At 34.7% G+C, this 18004-nt stretch overlaps 1 protein-coding gene across 2 annotated transcripts in view; it reads left to right on the forward strand.

Moving 5' to 3' along the window:
* The window catches only part of ADGRG6 (adhesion G protein-coupled receptor G6), a 128259-nt gene that overhangs the window by 80474 nt on the left and 29781 nt on the right, over positions 1-18004 (forward strand). For both annotated transcript variants that reach the window (XM_054570045.1, XM_054570044.1), the window contains 8 exons: positions 2568-2653; positions 5968-6020; positions 7373-7435; positions 10688-10830; positions 13212-13323; positions 14658-14722; positions 15313-15523; positions 16556-16727. In XM_054570045.1, coding sequence (XP_054426020.1) covers positions 2568-2653; positions 5968-6020; positions 7373-7435; positions 10688-10830; positions 13212-13323; positions 14658-14722; positions 15313-15523; positions 16556-16727 — 905 coding nt within the window. The remainder of the gene's footprint in view (positions 1-2567; positions 2654-5967; positions 6021-7372; positions 7436-10687; positions 10831-13211; positions 13324-14657; positions 14723-15312; positions 15524-16555; positions 16728-18004) is intronic.

Raw genomic sequence — 18004 nt, forward strand, 5'->3', positions numbered from 1 at the left:
CCCTGAACCTAAAATAACATTTCCTTTCTATTTTAACATCGATCTTTTCAAGTATATATTTTTAACTCTACCTTTCAAACCTTCATTTCACTGTCTTGACTACAGAGTAGATAAAGTAATTTCATTTTTACATTTTCCAAGAAACTCTAAAAAGAATGTTAAGAAGACAAAAAGGAAAAATTAATTGGAGAGAGACCTTCAGACAGGAATGAGGTTTTTTAGTACCACATATGTAATGGCAAGTAATAATTTCTACTTCAAAGTTCTGTGTGGCTAGAAGAGTTATTTAATTGGAAGAATATAGATACTTCTTAAATACTTTTTTCCTATAGAAGCGTCTATCATGGCTTCTTCTGTCCTGGATGACATTATTGGGACAATACATTCATCTTTAAAAGTCTCTGGAACATAGAAAGATTTGTGAATAGCTTTTATACTGAGACACTCTGGGAGTTGTAACATTTATAGGAGGAGACAAGTTGACCACAAGGATGACAGGGAGAAGTTTACCTCAGTGTGTTGTAATTGTGAATTTTCTGCACCGGCCATGCTTGTGCCAAATATTTGGCTACAATTCAAAACCTTATCACCAGGCCTTCCGTGGACATTTTAGTTTGCTTTGACAATTCACTCTTGGAGATTCCTCATGGTTACTTGCTGACTACATTATTCAAAATGTTTAAGTATAACAAGTAGCCGCTTCTGAGTAGTTTTGAGCTAAGGATAAAAATAGTGCATTGCAAGTCTTCTGAAGAGAGACTACCTGATAATAATCCATAGCACAAGAAAATTTGTAGCACAAGATGCTAGGGTTTTTTTTTTATTATTTTTTTTGTATATTCACATATTTGACTTGCTTTAAGCAATATAACTCTAAAGAGAGTACTATGTAATTGATTTAGGCTGCCTTGGATATTGGATGTCTTATTTATAAAAACAGTGAACTGGAAAAAAAAAGTGAGGTAGGTAATATTTAAAATTTAAAGAAAAATATCTTAAACACATGGATGCTTCCATATAATTTCAGAAATGTCAGTGATGAAAATCACTGATTTGTAGAATTTTGCAGTGTTTTCCTGAGATGAAAAGAACACTACTGTTAAACAAACACGTACTTTAGGTCTCCATCTAGTGGTGGCTTTCAGTTACTGTGCGGGCATCAGGCAACCTTCACAGAGTGTCCTGGGAACCCCAAATAAACAGAGGATCTTGGACCTCTGCATTTGAATTGCCTCTCAATTATTTGGAATATTCATGATTTGATATGAGATCCAAAGTGTAAAAAAGGTTATCTTGTCCAAATTGTTTTAATCATTTTTCTCTAAATCTTTTCATTTAGAATATTTTTAAAGGAATATCAAACTCAAGATCATTAAACTACCTAAAGAGTTTTAGAAGCTGAAATAACCTAATCTGCATAAATTAACCTCACTGGGACCTGTACCAATTTTATATTTTTATATTACATCCTGGAGGGCTTTGCTTGCTTTCTTGTTTGCATGAGATTTCCCACCCATATACTGGAAAAACATTCTTTTAGTAGTTGGACTGCAATTTGCACTTTGGTAAATTTGGGAATTTCCAGAGGCATACTTTTTTTTGTACCTTGATTTGTACTGCCTCCCCAAAATCTTTATTAAATCTATTTCTCATCATTGTTTTAATTATATATTTCTAAATTTTCTGTGCATGCATTACTTAAGACATACCCAAACATATACTGTATTATGAAGAAAGGTGAATTGACTATAATGGAAATTCAAACATTTTTTTCCTGTCAGTAACCTACCATATTTTAGTAAGGAGTCCTGTAACGTGCAGCTAGAGAGATTTAGCAAATCCAGGCTGGTGAGTTTGATATGTATGTATGTATGTATGTGTCATACTGCTTTAAAGATTACCCCCAAAAGAGGAAGAGAAAAAAACCCCAAAAAACCAAGTTTCTCTGATATTGTTTTCTTTCTTAAAGCAAGCTGATTGAAATTCTCTACGCAAATACTGTTTTTTTTTCCCCTCTAGTTAGGTACAAATGACTACATTTGTGGAATTTTGATGAAAAATCTAGTGGTTTCCAACCTAATAACTTAGTAGAAGTGAATGCTTTATGGGGGAAAGAAATGAAAGGCAGAATGCGAGGCAAAGGGCAGTAAATCTGCGTAAGCCTGTTCTTTTCCAAGTTACCAGCTGCCCCTCATCTCTCTCGTGTTACATGCCAAACTATGATGTACAAAAAAAAAAAGATAATTTCTTGTTACAAGAAATTAAAGTGTACATGAAAACATCACCACTTTACAGACTATAGATATCAGAAATATTTAAAACTTAAAAATACAAAGAAACACTTTAGGAGCAATGAAATAATTGTCTGTAAGAGTCAACTAATCAATAACTCTTTCTAAGAAGTTGCAAAGGTCAATGAGCATAAAGTAAAAATATCTCAGAAGTTTTCTGTACCTATGTAGGTGTTTCTTTTATGCTGTGTGAAATTATGCGATTGTAAATTTACACTGATAATTACATGACTGTAAAATGTAATTAATGGGCTAAATCCTATTTCCAATGGACAGATGGAATTATCTATAGAATTTCCTTAGTGATTCAAAACATCCTTCGTCACCCTGAGGTAAAAGTACAGAGCAAGGTGGCAGTATGGGTAAGTGAACCTATAAAACTTCTTTTTTGGGTTTATGCTATTAACCTCTGGAAATCTGGAAAGACCCCACTGCTTGGGTAATGCAACCCACAGATAGTACTGATACATAGGTACTGTTCATTTTAAGTGTATAAATCAGTATGTAAGTGAGGTATTGTGCTTATGCGTAGAAAGAGGTGCCTTTGAAAAAAGGACAAGAAACTGAGCCTACAAAATAATATTGAATGTAAACTGTAAAAATAAATTTAAAAATTGAAAAAGAGGGAAAAAAAGAAAATGCCACACAAATGGAAATGTGTGTTGGTAGGTATCTCTATTTACTATTGAGTGCATACATTTTCAGCACTAATTTTAAAAGTATATTTCTCATTTTATTATCTAATTGTTTGAGTATTTTTGAATCAAAAAAAGTATGAAAAGATATACACCAGGTCCTTAAACAGTATTATTTCATTCAACATTGTTCTGTTATAACATTGATGAGATACCATAGGTACTTAATTCTTACTTACATCAGTTAGCCTGTGACATACCATTCATATCATTATACATCATTTTGCTTCAAGTGGCAGAAGCTGTTGACAACTTTATTCGGACTCACTGTGTCATGAAAATCTGTCATCAGCCCTTGTCCATCTTGGTAGCTTATCTACCTGGAGATGACCTTAGAAACCACTGTGACTTTTTGGGGTGGTTTTCAGAATTTGTGCATATAAAAGAAAGTAAAACTATTTTATTCTTTCTACACTAAAATTAACGTATTTTACACACCATTCTACACTGTACTTGTTTTTGTTTTTGCCTGATTTGTAATATCTGTACGCAGAGACATTCTTTATACATTTTTTTGACACTGTATAGGATTCCAGTATGTGTCTGTCATTTATTTAAGTCTTCTGTTGACAGGTACTTAGGTTTTAATTTACTTAACCTGTATTATATTGATGGAAATTTTAGTAATTTCCAATTTAAAAAAGAAACTTAAACATTTTCTTTTTTTCTTACAAATACAACACATTGATTTTCAGTTTTTTCTTTACAACAGTCTCAAAAATTTTATTTCTCACAGATTTTCATTACTTATTTATTTTTTCTATTTATGGCATACTATGGGACTTTGTGCTAATTTTTATATATAATACTATTACAGTTCAAACAATTGTTGTGAATAAAGCCACTTGCATATACATTCTTAAATAAGAAAAATGGGTTTTCTTATAGGCATGTAATAATAAATGCGTCCTTGGTGATAAAAGAAAGTTAAGCCGTACCTTGAGGCATAGTGGTGACAATACGCAGAAATCTGGAATTTATTTATAGCAATATGTATTTATTCTTATATGTTTAAATTTCATTCACCTTCAAAGGACTCTCCATTCGGTACAATACACCTATCTAGACATTTTTGACTTGTTGATTTTGATGCCTTTTAGTGCTTCTGCCATTTTTTGTTTCACCTCTTCCACATCAGCAAGATGGTTCCCTTTGAGAACTTTTTTCATACAGGGAAACAAAAAAAGTCACTCGGACAAGATGGGGTGAATAGGGAGGTTGGGGCACGGGGGCCATGCCATTTTGGGTCAAAACTTCTGAACACTCAGTACAGTGTGTGCAAGTGAGCTGGTAACTCACCCATCATGAAATGGGGACACATGTTGAGACCATCTTCAAAAACAATTCACTGAAGTTGAACACAGCCTCTCACTACAGTGCCAGCTTGTGCACTAATACAAATGGATTTCTTGAACACTAGCCGAGTGGGGCGAGCCTGTACTACAAGAGGTCCGCCCTCCAGAAGAGAATTTTGGTGTTTTTTGCATCCCCCCTCGTACGTACAACATATTTGATAGGAAAACAATTTTATTTTTAAAGGCAACACCCTTTAAAACAAGTTGACCACAGGAAACAATAGTATTTAATTAACAACTCTACTATAAAATTAGCAATAAAAGTGAAATTCTCTAATAGAAGTCAAAGAAAAACACTACTGTTGACTTTATGGAATGACACATTAACTTTAGAATTCGTTTAAACACTAAAAAATGTTTAATTTCTGAATGGAGAGTGGTCTTCAGAGAAAGAGTATACTATTGCATCCCATTTTCTCTCCAGCATTGTTCTTTTTGTTTTTTTAAGCTCAGAATGTTTTCAAAACATGGAACTCTTTATTTTCATTCTTAAATAAACCACTTCTAATCTATGAATCTCAAAAATCAGTATTCCCTGGAGAGTCTGCTCTAGAGAGGTATAATTTTACATTTATATTCATTTCATGCATGTTTTTCAACATAGGATCATTCTCATCTAAAGCTAATCTTTATAGGACACTATCAGTTTAAGATGTAAGATACCGAAGTAGATATTTAGTAACAGAGAAAGTGCAAGTGGTGTCCCTGATTCATATTATTACTACTTAAAATTTAAAAGTAGTTTAATGCTTTTTGCTAGAATTTCCTAGAATTGACATTCAATTTTAGAATGCTTGCAAGTAAAGCTAAGTATGTATATGAAACATGACTTTAAGAAACCCATTTAGAAGTGATACATACACATGTATATGAGATTGTCACATCAGTAAGATAATCTTATTTTGTGATTTTATTGCACAACTCATCATGAAAATTTATTATTTATATTGAGAAGAATCCATTTCCTCATTAAAAAAGTTTTCTGCTGAGACCCAAAGACTGTTAAATAACCAAATAATAAATAACATAGTTATTAATAATCTTGAATTTATTTTTTGTTTATTTCAAGATTTATATTATTATGATTTTTCTCACTGCTAATATTTTTATGAGATGATAAATTACTAAAAAAAAAGTCTTATTGCACCTTGGTGTCTGTTGAATGAAGAATACAAAAGCTGTTTATAGTGCTCATCTTCCCTGTGTACCCTCTTACAACTAATTTCTCAGTGCTATGACTAACTTAATGGCCTATTATAATATGAGCTAGAGAGGAAAGTCTAGTGTTTCCGGGCTATGAACTGGGATCTGCTCATTCTTAGTTGAGTAACCTTGAGCAACCTATTCCATCTCTGTGAAGCTCAGTTTCTTCATTTAAAAGACAGTAGGGGCAGATAATACCTATCTCATTTGTTGTTTGGGGATTAAAAGAAATAACATTTGTAAAGTTCTTGGCATACAATAATCCAGGGACTGTTATCTTACTTTTCTTTCACTCCTCTTGCTCACTGAGATTTTCCCAGGGTCTTGTTCCAATAACAACTTATCTTTTGGGAGGGAAGAAACTTGATTCAGATTTTTTTTTAAGTATTACTAATACTCACCCTTTTTCATTGTATTTTTCAGCTCAATTCAACCTTCCAAAACTGGAACTACACTGTTTATGTAGTTAATATCAGGTAAATGACAGAGTGAATTATTTGAAAAATAAAAAGTAGTATTTAATTTTATACTGCTCTTTCTCTGATTATGCCTACACACACAAGCACACACATGGACATGTACCATTTTCATAATCTTTCTAAAAACAACTCTATATTATATTGTTTATTTGCATAAAAGTGTCAGTGTTGCAGCCATAATTTAAATAAATATTTTGATTTCGGATCCCAGTCATTTTATTTTTAAATTTAGCCTATACTCCCAACATATATTTGTGGTTATTAAGTAAATTATAAATAATTTAATAATTTATAAAAATATAAATATGTATATATCTCACTTAACTAATACATTGTTATAATGTATCGCTAATTAAAGAATATAAATACATATATATTTATATCTCAATAGAAGTTCCGTTAGTTTCCTCTCATACCCCTGGGGGTCATCTAGAGCACCCCCCTGGGTTGCATGCACCGCAGTTTGGAGACCATTTTGTACTAGATAACACATCTACAGTCTGATTGCAATTTAGCTTTTCAAAATTACCTTTCATGATTCTTCAATTTAAATACTACACTAAATCCCAAGCAAATAGTAGCATACATATATGCTCCTCTGCACCTTGTTTTCACAGTTTTATACTTAAACGAACTTCCTAAAATATATCTCATGAACCCTAAGCATATATTCTGTGTACCCAAGAGGTGTAATAACACAGAGAAATGTATCAGTGGTCAGATGAGTTCAAGAAGTACTGTATTTTGCCATGTACAATGCACTCCCATGTTTTTGACTAAACTTTGAGGAAAAAAATCTTTCATTTTAATTTTTTAATCCAGTTATTTATTTATTTATATTTAGAAACAAAACCGATTATCATATTCCAAGGTATTATTTTGCATATGGATATTGTTATTGCTTTCTAGAGTTACGCTTTTAACGCATAAGAAAAATTAAAGGAATTAAAAACATTTATATAGATATGGAGTTAGTACTACCCATGTAATGTGCATCCTTATTTTTCCCTCAGAAATTTGGGCAAAAAAAGTGTGCATTATACATGGCAAAATAAGGTACATTACTGAGCAAACTGAAGCAGGTTTCTATATATCAGAACATCTCAAATGCTTAAGTATATTAACATGCATTGTGAATCTTGAAAAGAGAGTAAAGGAACATAATTGCCAAGCTTATTTGACTGTGCAGCCAGTGTTCCGTGCATACGATAAAACGGGAACCTCAGAACAGACATTTGGAAATACTGGCTTAGAATGTACATTCTGCTTCTTTCTTTCACCTCCTCAAATTTTGTTTTTGGTGGTGTGGCAGATAGGTTGATAATGAATGTACATATTTTTATTTATAGTTTTCACCGGAATGTGGAAGAGGACAAGGTTAAAGTCAAGAGAAGCATTGTGGATGATCAAAGGTAACACTGAGAAAGTCTCAGAGAAAGTATGATGCCCTTTCTCCTGCCCTCTCTTTTGACTCTCTGGTAGAGAAAGTAAAACAGTGAGATAGGAGAGAAACATTTTAATCACTCAGCACATTTAGATTATTTCTTTATCACTAATGCACACTATTTTTTTTCTTATAGCTAAAACCGTAATGTAGCAGACTGGATGCAAATGTACATCTGATGAAAAATAATTCAGAAGTAGGACAGTTAAAGTGGATGAATTACTAGTTTTAATGTTTCCAGTTTATGATAACCCATACCTCATTTCAAAGAGAACTTCAAAGAAAAATAAAATTGTTGTAGCTTTTTAAAAAATAAGGTATTTATGTATGATAGCATATAATAATGTAGGTAATAGGTGCCAAAATATTTTCTGTATTTAAAGACATCAGATAATTTTCTGAAATCTCCATTTTAGACTTACATTAAGATCATGATTTAAGTAGGTAATTTAATGGATATGTCCACTATATAATCAGTTGGCATATAAGAATTAGCTACTCAGAATGCCATATACCGAAAAACAACCTAAATTCCTAAATGCAATAAATATAGTCATGTGTATGTGCTATATCATATCTCCATAGAATTTTAAAAAATGACTAGAAAAGCAAAAGTTTACATAAGTCTTGCTCAGTTTCAATTGACTGAATTTAAATTATGGATTTATAACCATAATGAAATAAAATTATTTTTAGGTGATATATTCTTATGATAAGAAAATAAAAATAAAATTTCATGTGAGAGTTAACCAGAGAGTTTTCTTCTTGTTTTTTTTTCCTTTTTCTATTCAATATTAGGAAAAAAGTTTTTAAAGTTATATCTGAAGCTTATCATTTCTGTATATAATCAATAAACCGGATTGAGCCACCAGATTAGGGAAAGTTGTTTTTATTTTGTCATTATTCCTTTCCTTTATGATCTAAAGAATAATGTATTCTAATACGATCTTCTTGATGGATATTTCTCCTCTATTTTGCCAAATAATGACTCCTCCAACCCTTCGTGCTAGTTCTTATGGAGCCTTGAATACAGAATCCAGCAATGACCAGGATCCCTTTGCTGGACGCTGTCTAGCGCCTGAGGTGGCCCTAGTTTAGGGTGTCACCAATGGCAGACTCTCTCTTAAGAGGTCAGCATTGCCCTTCTTAGCTTATTTATTGTGATTCTTCTTTTACCTGACAGCTTATTTATTGTGATTCTTCTTCTACCTGACAGGTACCAACACTAGTGTATGTCAGCACCTCAGAAACTCTTGCTTGAAAGACACTTAAAATGATGAAATCTCTCTTTCCTGTCGGTCAAACCACTGGGAACTTCACAAAATTTATAAAGAGAGCAAACTAAGACACTGTATATAGTAAAACCTACATATTTAGTTTTTCTTTGGTATGAACTCTTGACATTGTTTGAAAATATATTCTTAAAGTCTTTCTCACCCTCTCTTTTTTCTACTTTCTAATGCTCTTGATAAGCCTCTATAGTCTTTCATAGTTTTTTTCTAAACCATAGTCTACTAGTCTTACACATACTCTTTTTTCCAAACTTTCCTTTCAATTCGATTTTAACACTGACCACAGACCACAGCTTCAGATAACGCTATCACACTATCGCCTGGACAGGCAGGAAACCAGAGCCACACAGGCTGGTTTATTCAAATAAAGAATGATTGATGGTCACAACAGATAGAACGTGACTTTGTAGAACTATAAAATAGTTTTAGTTTTCAGGATGAGAGAGGAAAACACTCCAGATAAGACCTGTGGCAATGCATGGTCATTCTTGAATTGCTGAATTAGGTGTCTAATATCATCCACATTATATTGTGCTAATTATCTTCTCAATTTTCAAGAGAAGTACAAGGTTGCAATCTCAGATGTAAGTTCTCAGTAACTGGAGTGCCAAAGCTTATCTTTCAAGGATAATTTAATCAGTGGTTACTTTTTCATATGCCACGATAAAAATTGTTATCACAGTTCACTGTTATACTCACAACTATGTTTGTCTCATCTTGAAATATGACTTATGTATGAACATTAAGCAGATCATTTTAAAGATAAATAGCCCATCAAAGTTAATTATGAGAACAGTAGAGCATTTTGTCCTTGAGACTAGTATAGATATTTAGAGGGAAAATGGAACTCTTCTTTAACTTCACTTAACCTTCAATAGCAAATATTTCACTCTTTCTTTTCTTTTTAGCACCACAAATATATTAATACACTGACTTTTGTTTTTATTGACTGCCCTAGAATTTCATAAATAAAATATATAGTGCCACTCCACTGAGTGCTTTATTTCAAAAACAATGACTTTGGCATGTGGATAGTAACTGATATTGATAATATAATGACTTATTTATATTATTCATTCCTCCTCAGAATATGAGGATGAAAGTTCTATTGCAAATACAGAACTTTCACATACAAGAGAAAATGTTTCTCCTCTACCTGACAAAATAAAGTCATTTAATTTCACCTCCATGTTGAATTAATAGCTTTGATTTCTGCTATTGACTATAACTGTGATTACAGTTCAGCCGAAAATTGTACTTCTTCAAATTGTAGGGCGAAAAGTCCGGATAGGGCTTTTGGGATCCATTTCTGCTTCCCTCAGAGATATATTTTTTAAAAAACATTCAAAATCTGTTAACTTCTTCAGTAATGTGCTGGTCAGTCACTGAGTACATTTTGCCTACTTACTATGTAACTTTTCACTATGCAAAGTACTTGCAAATATTTCATGGAAATGGGAAATCATTTGTCACAATTCCAGAGAAATTGTAACACATTTGTAAGTAACAACACTAAATAATTTCAGAAGTCCCATAATCAGTTTAGTCATATTAGTTATAATAAGTATGTCCTTTTCGTGTATGTGTGCTATGAAATATTACTAAAAATGTTTCTCAGAAGAAATGTGTTGAAAGATAAAATTTTAAAAAATTGATTCAAATGACAAAAAAAGAAGTGGGATGATGTGATATATGATAGAATTATACATGCAAAATCCTATAAAATGTATTTACATTGAGACATTTTCAAAATTATCACTTATGCAGCAATAGAAGTCTTTGTGTGCCTTGGCATGTCTTTTTAGTGTCAACACATTATGGTCATCCCTCTTACTACCATATTCAAATGTCCTATTTTTCTACCCAAAAAAAAGCCCAAAACCAAAACAACCAATCCAACAACAGTTCTATCTGCAATGTTTCCCTAGGTTGACAGTTTGGGCCCTTCTAGTTTACAATGCTACCAACAATCACAATTTAGAAGGAAAAGTCATTCAGCAGAAACTCTTAAAAAATAATGGGTCCCTGGATGAGGACTTGAGGCTTTATACAGTGAAAGTGAGGCAACTGGGTAAGTGCCTTTAATTTTTTTTATAATATGTACTTTATATGACTGTATATTCAGGTTTAATTGAAACAACAAAAATAGTCTCCCTGTGTGTGTGCAGTTTGCTTTTTTAAAGCTGCTTTTCTGATTATGAAATTCCTCACAGCGGTGATAGGATAACAAATGGATGACATGGTTAGCATAAAAGATATCACCTTGGTGCCTATGAATCTAAGGGAATGAAAGGGGCAGTGGAGAGTTTATACTTTCTTTTAGGGGTGTATTATGAAACCACAAGTATGAGCAAAATTCCAGGATTGTCTTGATCAGAATTGGCTTCAACTTTAGGATAAAAGAGAGTGTGTATATGTGCATGGGGGAATACTAATGAGGTAAATCATGCAAAAGGCAATTTCTTATTATAAACATTTCCTTCTCTTATGTTTTCTGACTTCATTAATCACACCACTGGCTTTGCAGGAACAGGCCGGAAATCTGGGCATTATCGAAGACCTAGATTCAATTCTTACCTAAACAGCATTCATATCCTAAGCTCCAACCAGCCACACTGCGACCTTATTGCTTGCACCTGCCCAACACACCACGCTCTCTTATGCCTCCTTTCTTTGTGTTTGCCCACCCTGCTCCTCTCTACTCTCACCATTCACCTGCTCATCACCTACAGAGTTTTAAAGGCAGCCCAGAATCACCTCTTCCATAAAGCCTTTCTGACGTCATCTACATATAAACAGATTCTCACTGCCTTTGAACCACCATTAGAAGGCCATAGTATTTAACTGGACTTATGTGTGTTCTTATATTTGTTCCTGTTAAACAGGAATTTCCTCTGGCTTGAGAACACATCTTATTTTTCTTTAACTTCCCACCTCACCCCAGCACCCAGCACATTGCCCAGCTCCTAAATATTTAAATAAATAAATGAATGAGGCCTGAAGAGAAGATTTTAGAAAAGCAAATGATCAAAAATATCAGGCAACAGAAAATAAAGTTATTGTTCTAATGTTTCTCTTTGATTACAGTTATTAGGATTAGACACGTTAGTAGAGAGTAAAAGAAAACTTTGAGACTTGGCCTTATACACACGCAGGAGGTTGAAGCTGGGGAAGTGGCTGCTCCTCAGTCTCAAGGCCACAGTTGTGACTGAGGCTGGAATCACAGTGTAATAAAGAAGCAGGTATCTTTCCCTCCACGAGGAGCCACCCATCTCTAATGTGTCAGCCCACACAATTACTGGGGTCTCATAGAGATGGAGGGCTACTCATCATCATCGTCATCAGCAGCAGTTTCTGAGCCTCTATGGGAAAACGCTTGCTTATTTACAAATGGGGCCCTTTGGGGACAAGGTAGGTACAGATGCTGCCCTTTCACACGTAAAAGTCCACAAAGAAGCAGCTTGACGAATAGTCGTGCATGTGTACATGTATGTATGACAAAGGGGCCCTGTGAGGACAGCCCTTTCTCTGTCCTCAGAGGCTGGGGAATCCCAGGACAACTTGCTCTCTGGCATGTAATTTACACCACTTGATTTAAAGCCTACACTTTATTGTTCTTCTGCAAGTTGGTCTGTGAAAAAAAAAAGTTTCTACTAATTGAGAAGAAAATAGGGCTAAACTTTAACAATTTTAAGATGCATAATATAGGTGGGAAAATCATTTAAGTGTTTGAATAGTGACTGCAGTACTGGTTCCCAACAGGCTGGTGTGACTTGCTGTTATTTTTGGTACCGAAATACAAGATGTTGTTTTTGTCATTGTTGTTGATATATTGCTTTCATTTTGATGATTTGTAAATTGTAAAGCCTGAATCGTTTATGGCATGACACTTACCGAGAGGGTTTTCAGACAGCAGGCAGTATGATTGGAGGATGCAGGCGTGTGCATGAGGCGCGTGGCCTTGGCTCGCGGGGGCCTCCTTTCCATTCCCCCAGCAAACCGCCAGGTTTGCCTAAGATGCTTTCAGAGCAGCTGGAAATTTTTCCAGCAAATATCCTTGCAACTCAACAACAACACTATTTTACAGGCTTTCCCCTTTGCAAAAAAGATCAGAGGGGATTTTACATTTTGAAGTTTGCGGAACTGTTTTCATTTTATGTAGTGTCTATTTTCTGAATAAACCTTTATTGTACTCATTTTACCTGCAAAGTGTGTGTTTTTATATGATGGTTTTGTAAACTGTAATAGTTTTTGTACCTAAAATATAGTAAATGGTTATTTTTCCTAATTTCTAATTTTAGATTTTTACAAATTCTGACCAGAAAATTCTAGTATTTTATTAGTACATGAAATAAATACCTAATTACAAGCATTGTTGTTTTGCTGTCATCTTGTGCCTCTAATCTGAAGCATAGATTGATGTTTCTCATGTTGGTTCTTACTTTCACATAGGTTTCTGTCCTAAGGATGAGGATCCCAAAGGCTTTCAGTGGCCAGTCATCCCGCCTTCTGAATACAGGCAGCCTTGTCCAGGGAAACCGGGTTTTTATGCTTCACGGACATGGTAATACTTCTGTTGATTCTTCCTTGCAAACTCCACAGCGTCTACCTTCCCAGCGTTACACATGCTGCACCACGATTCCCAGGCATCATACCTTGTTTAGAAAGAAGGCCAGGAATCTCTGTGTGAGCCTCAATCATAACCCCCTGAGCAGTATAAATGAGGCAAGCTGGTTACCAATTAAAGCGTTTCTACCCCAGGCAGCATGCTAATTTAGCCTTCTCCAAAGAACAGTGGAGAACTTTGGAAAATCAGAGGGTGGCTCTAGAGCAAACACCTTATATATAGATGAACTTGAGCCAGCTCACAGTCTTTGAACATACATCTGATATTGCCAGATTTTAAAGCCACTTGGACTGGCTACTCTTGGAGCAGGAAGAGGCAGCCCAGGAAGGAATGAAGGCTATAATTGAACAACAATAAAAGAAAATAAAAATAAAACTATAAAAATATCAGATATAGTTACCATCCTAAAAGAGCATATGATCTTTTTGGTAAGATGAGATAAACACAATTGAAATGATTATAGAAAGTTGGAAAGATCAAAATAGAGGATCAGATAAAAGGGCAGTAGCCAGGAAGACGATGTTATGTTGACAACATGGGAAACCTTTAAATAAAGAGATGGAAACATTAAAAAAAAAGAAAAAAAGAAAAAAGGCAAGACCCAGATTAGGGCAGCGTGCTAATGAGGACTGTCAGGGTAGAGATTTTTCCCTGAATGTTGAGCAGAACCACAGACAGGTCAACTGAAAGTCAAATCCACTTCTTCACCCTCCACCCCACCCCCAGTTTGGGTTTCTGGGTGGGGGAATTCAGAAAAGAAACTTGGCTCCTGCTCTAGTGTTTGACATGTGCTAGGGAGGACAGAATGGCTGTAAAGACTTACTGGCCTGAGTGTGAAGCATGGCTCTACCTCCTTCTGGCTGGGCACCGTGGAAGATTCCTTGACTGACTTTAGTCTATGTCCTCATCTATAAAATGTGAACTATAATCTGCTTTACAGAGTTATATGAAATTAATGTCAGATTTTATCTGGGAAATTCTTAGAGCGGTACTTGACCCATCTTACCAAATATGGCTTTAACCTTCATAACCTGATATATCTTAGATTTAGCTATAAGCTCTTGCCAGTGTTTGGTTTCCATGATTCATGCAGTTGAGTTTTTTTACAATATGAGTTTAATTTCAGTGTACTAGAGTTTTATTTTCAAGTGAAACTTACACAGATATCAAGGTAGATTCTAAAACTTTTTATTAACTAATTTTGTCAGTTATAATGTCATTATGCCAAATATTATGCCAAATATTTGATATGCCCTTTTTTTGCTTCACAGTATTCGTGACCTTTCCAACACATCTTTAGCCATCTGGGGGCCTCCTGATGTCTCCAATTGTTCAAGTAAGTGAACAATTTTCTTCAGTTCTCAAAGGCAAATTGAAATGACCTCATACTTCACGGCTCTCATCCTCTCCAGGCATGTTCTTCTGCTGTGTGATACTCTCGTAATGTTAAAAGCTGGCAAATGTTTGTTTCACTTGCTTAAGGCAGAAAATGCTGTTTTTCCTCATTCTGATTTTCTGTTGCATTCATTCCGAAGGAAATTAAAAATAGCTTAAAACTAGAGAACACTTAAAATAATATCCAAATTGACATTTGTATCAATGTTTTATAGTTTTATGTTATTTTAAACAGCAAATATATACTTATTCAGTTATGCTGGTTACATTTATTTTAGAACTGTGTATGAATATTGGTCTCTCCAAGTTATTTACCTAAGTTTGTTAAGGGCATAATTTGTATATTACTAATGAGAGAAGTTAGTCTCCAAGTGTGAAGAAATATTGTCCTCCTGTGAAGACTGGGTAGGGGGATATACACAGAAAACTTGATTTGCTGCTTGAACTATGAAGTTAAATATCACACTATGTTTCAATCCTGGGATGATTAAAAAAACCACTTTATATGTTGTTACTTCTGCCTTTTTTTAGGGGAAGCAAATGAAGTTGCCAATCAGATTTTAAATTTAACTGGTGATGGGCAGACCTTAAACTCAGCCAATATTACCAGCATTGTAGAACAGGTCAAAAGGATCGTGAATAAAGAAGAAAACATTGATATAACTCTTGGCTCAACTTTGATGAATATATTTTCTAATATCTTAACCAGTTCAGACAGTGACTTGCTTGAGTCTTCTTCTGAGTAAGTGTTGCTTTTCTCCTGGAGAGTAAAATTTATTGGATACATGTGTTGCTATATAATTTCTCACATATCGGAATGCTTTTTGCCCAGATTTCATAATTTAGATCTCGAAGACCCATGGATATTTCCCAAGATCATTCACAAAGTGAACTTTGCATCTCCTTATTTCTTTGAGATATATAATTTACAAAATGACTAGGATTATTGTCTTGCACGATATTAAATAATCCCAGAAAAGCGCAATCAGTATTTCATTTTCATCTGAAAAATGTTAACTAGGGTTAATTTAAAAGATGAACAAACTATCACAAATATTCCATTTATGACTCCTTGCTCTCCTTTCTGGCTTGCAAAGGAGACCCTTAGCAAACATTCAACTCATAGCTCTTAGGCATAATTTTGTCACTATAAGTCACTGTCCAATGACCTGTGGCATGGAATTGCCACAGCTATGTTATTGTATTTCTGAAATGAAAAAGCCTAAGACAAGGGAGAAAATGTACCTATGTTTATACAGTTCAGTTTGTTTCTAATTATTTTATTTAATGTATTACTGTTACTTAATTTTTTTATATTTCCTTCTTTTCAACCAAATTTTTGTGATAAAAATTTTATAGTTGTTAAAATGAATTATTATGTAGGAAACTTACCTTATCTACATAATAATTACAAATTTTTTACAGTGTCTTACAGTTCATAAGATACTTTTACACATTATTTCCTTTGATTCTTACTCAGTTATGAGTAAGAAGCATGTTTTTCATATGAGGGAAGAAATAGGTAAAAAACAGTATTTGTTTAGGATGATATTAATTGATAATTTTCCTTGAAGGGTATATTTTTCTCTTGAGGATGTATTTCTCGATATGAGTCTATGTATTAATGGCTATTGCTGCAGCTTGGGTAATTCTGTGAGATCCGACAATTTAAACACAATTTTATTTGGTTTGTATTTTGTCTTGCAGCAAATCATGTGCGTGCAAGTACCCAAAACATGTTATTTAATGATGGTATTATTTGTCACTTCTTTAGAGCTTTAAAAACAATTGATGAATTGGCTTTCAAGATAGACCTAAATAGCACATCACGTGTGAATATTGCAACTCGGAATTTGGCTCTTGGAATATCATCCCTGTCTCCAGAGACAAGTGAAATTTTAAATTTTAGCATCAGTCTTCCAAAAAATAATGAATCATATTTCCAGGTATGAGCTGGTGGTTTGGGTAGCTAATTAGACAGGTAAAAACTTTCTGATCACTTACTCATTGCTCTTCAAGGAGATACTAGTCCCAGGGTTGGCAGGCAGGTCAGAATGCCGGCTAAGGTTAACAGTAGCGTAATCATAAGGTATGGGGATGCATAGAGGGGCTACGCTTTCAGAACCTAGGTGACAGAGGTGGGCAGCTTACCTTCTACAAGAGGTGACAGTGGAACTACGTATTAAAGCATGAGTGGGGTCCACCCTATTGGGGGTAGGGTTTGGGGATAAGTTCATTTAGAAAAAAGAACATTCTTAAGGGCTCAAAAGTGGGAAGAAGCATGGTGTATTCTCTTTGCCAGTGGCTTTCCCAGATGAGGGTTATAATCACAGACCTGGAGAACTTGTCAAAACAGACAGTGGGATCCCATTCCCAGGATTCTAATTAAGTCCAAGGTGGATCTCCCAAGATTCAGCTTTAATGAGTTCCCAGGTATGACTGTACTGCTGGTCTGAGGATTGTACTTTGAGAACTAATGACACACAAGCTTTGGAAGGACAGGTGATGGTGAGGCTGGGCAAGAGAGCTGGGATCAGAGTGATGGAGAGTCTCTTACCCGTTCAAGTGACGCTTCAGCAAACAGTGTCCAAGTTTCCACTGTGTGCTAGACAGTGTTAGCAATGCGGGCCGATGAAGGGACTGGAACATTGTCCTTGGCGTGGGAGAACACAAAAGTAGCATGTAGTACTTCTTAACTACATGGAGAAAAACCAAGGTAACATATTTTAAAGGCTGGACATAAGGAAGAACTTAATCCTTATAAAGTTTAGGCTCCGGGCTTTTAGGGGTAATTTTTTTAAAACATTTTAAAAAATATTTTATTTATTTATTTTTAGACAGAGGGGAAGGGAAGTAGAAAGGGAGAGAAACATCAGTGTGTGGTTGCCTCTTACGCACCCTCTACTGGGGACCTGGCCCGCAACCCAGGCATGTGTCCTAACTGGGAATCCAGCTGGGGACCCTTTTTTTCTCAGGCTGGTGCTCAGTCCACTGAGCCACACCAGCCAGGACTTTTTGGGGTAATTTGACATTTTGGGAATGAAAACTTGGTCAGCCTCAGTCTCATTCCAAGTCCATTTGCTGGGAAACACTCTTTGGCCTGATCTGAGGGTTCAGGACAAATGGTAGCCAAGAGTGTTTATAAAATTTCAGCTGCCTACTCTATGCAGATACTCATTCTCAGCAATGCAACAAATTAACTTTTCATTTTTTAAATTGGTAG

The sequence above is a fragment of the Pteronotus mesoamericanus genome, unplaced genomic scaffold (assembly GCF_021234165.1).
Source record: "Pteronotus mesoamericanus isolate MK-2021 breed Mesoamerican mustached bat unplaced genomic scaffold, CSHL_Meso_final contig_20, whole genome shotgun sequence".
NCBI classification, from domain to species: domain Eukaryota; kingdom Metazoa; phylum Chordata; class Mammalia; order Chiroptera; family Mormoopidae; genus Pteronotus; species Pteronotus mesoamericanus.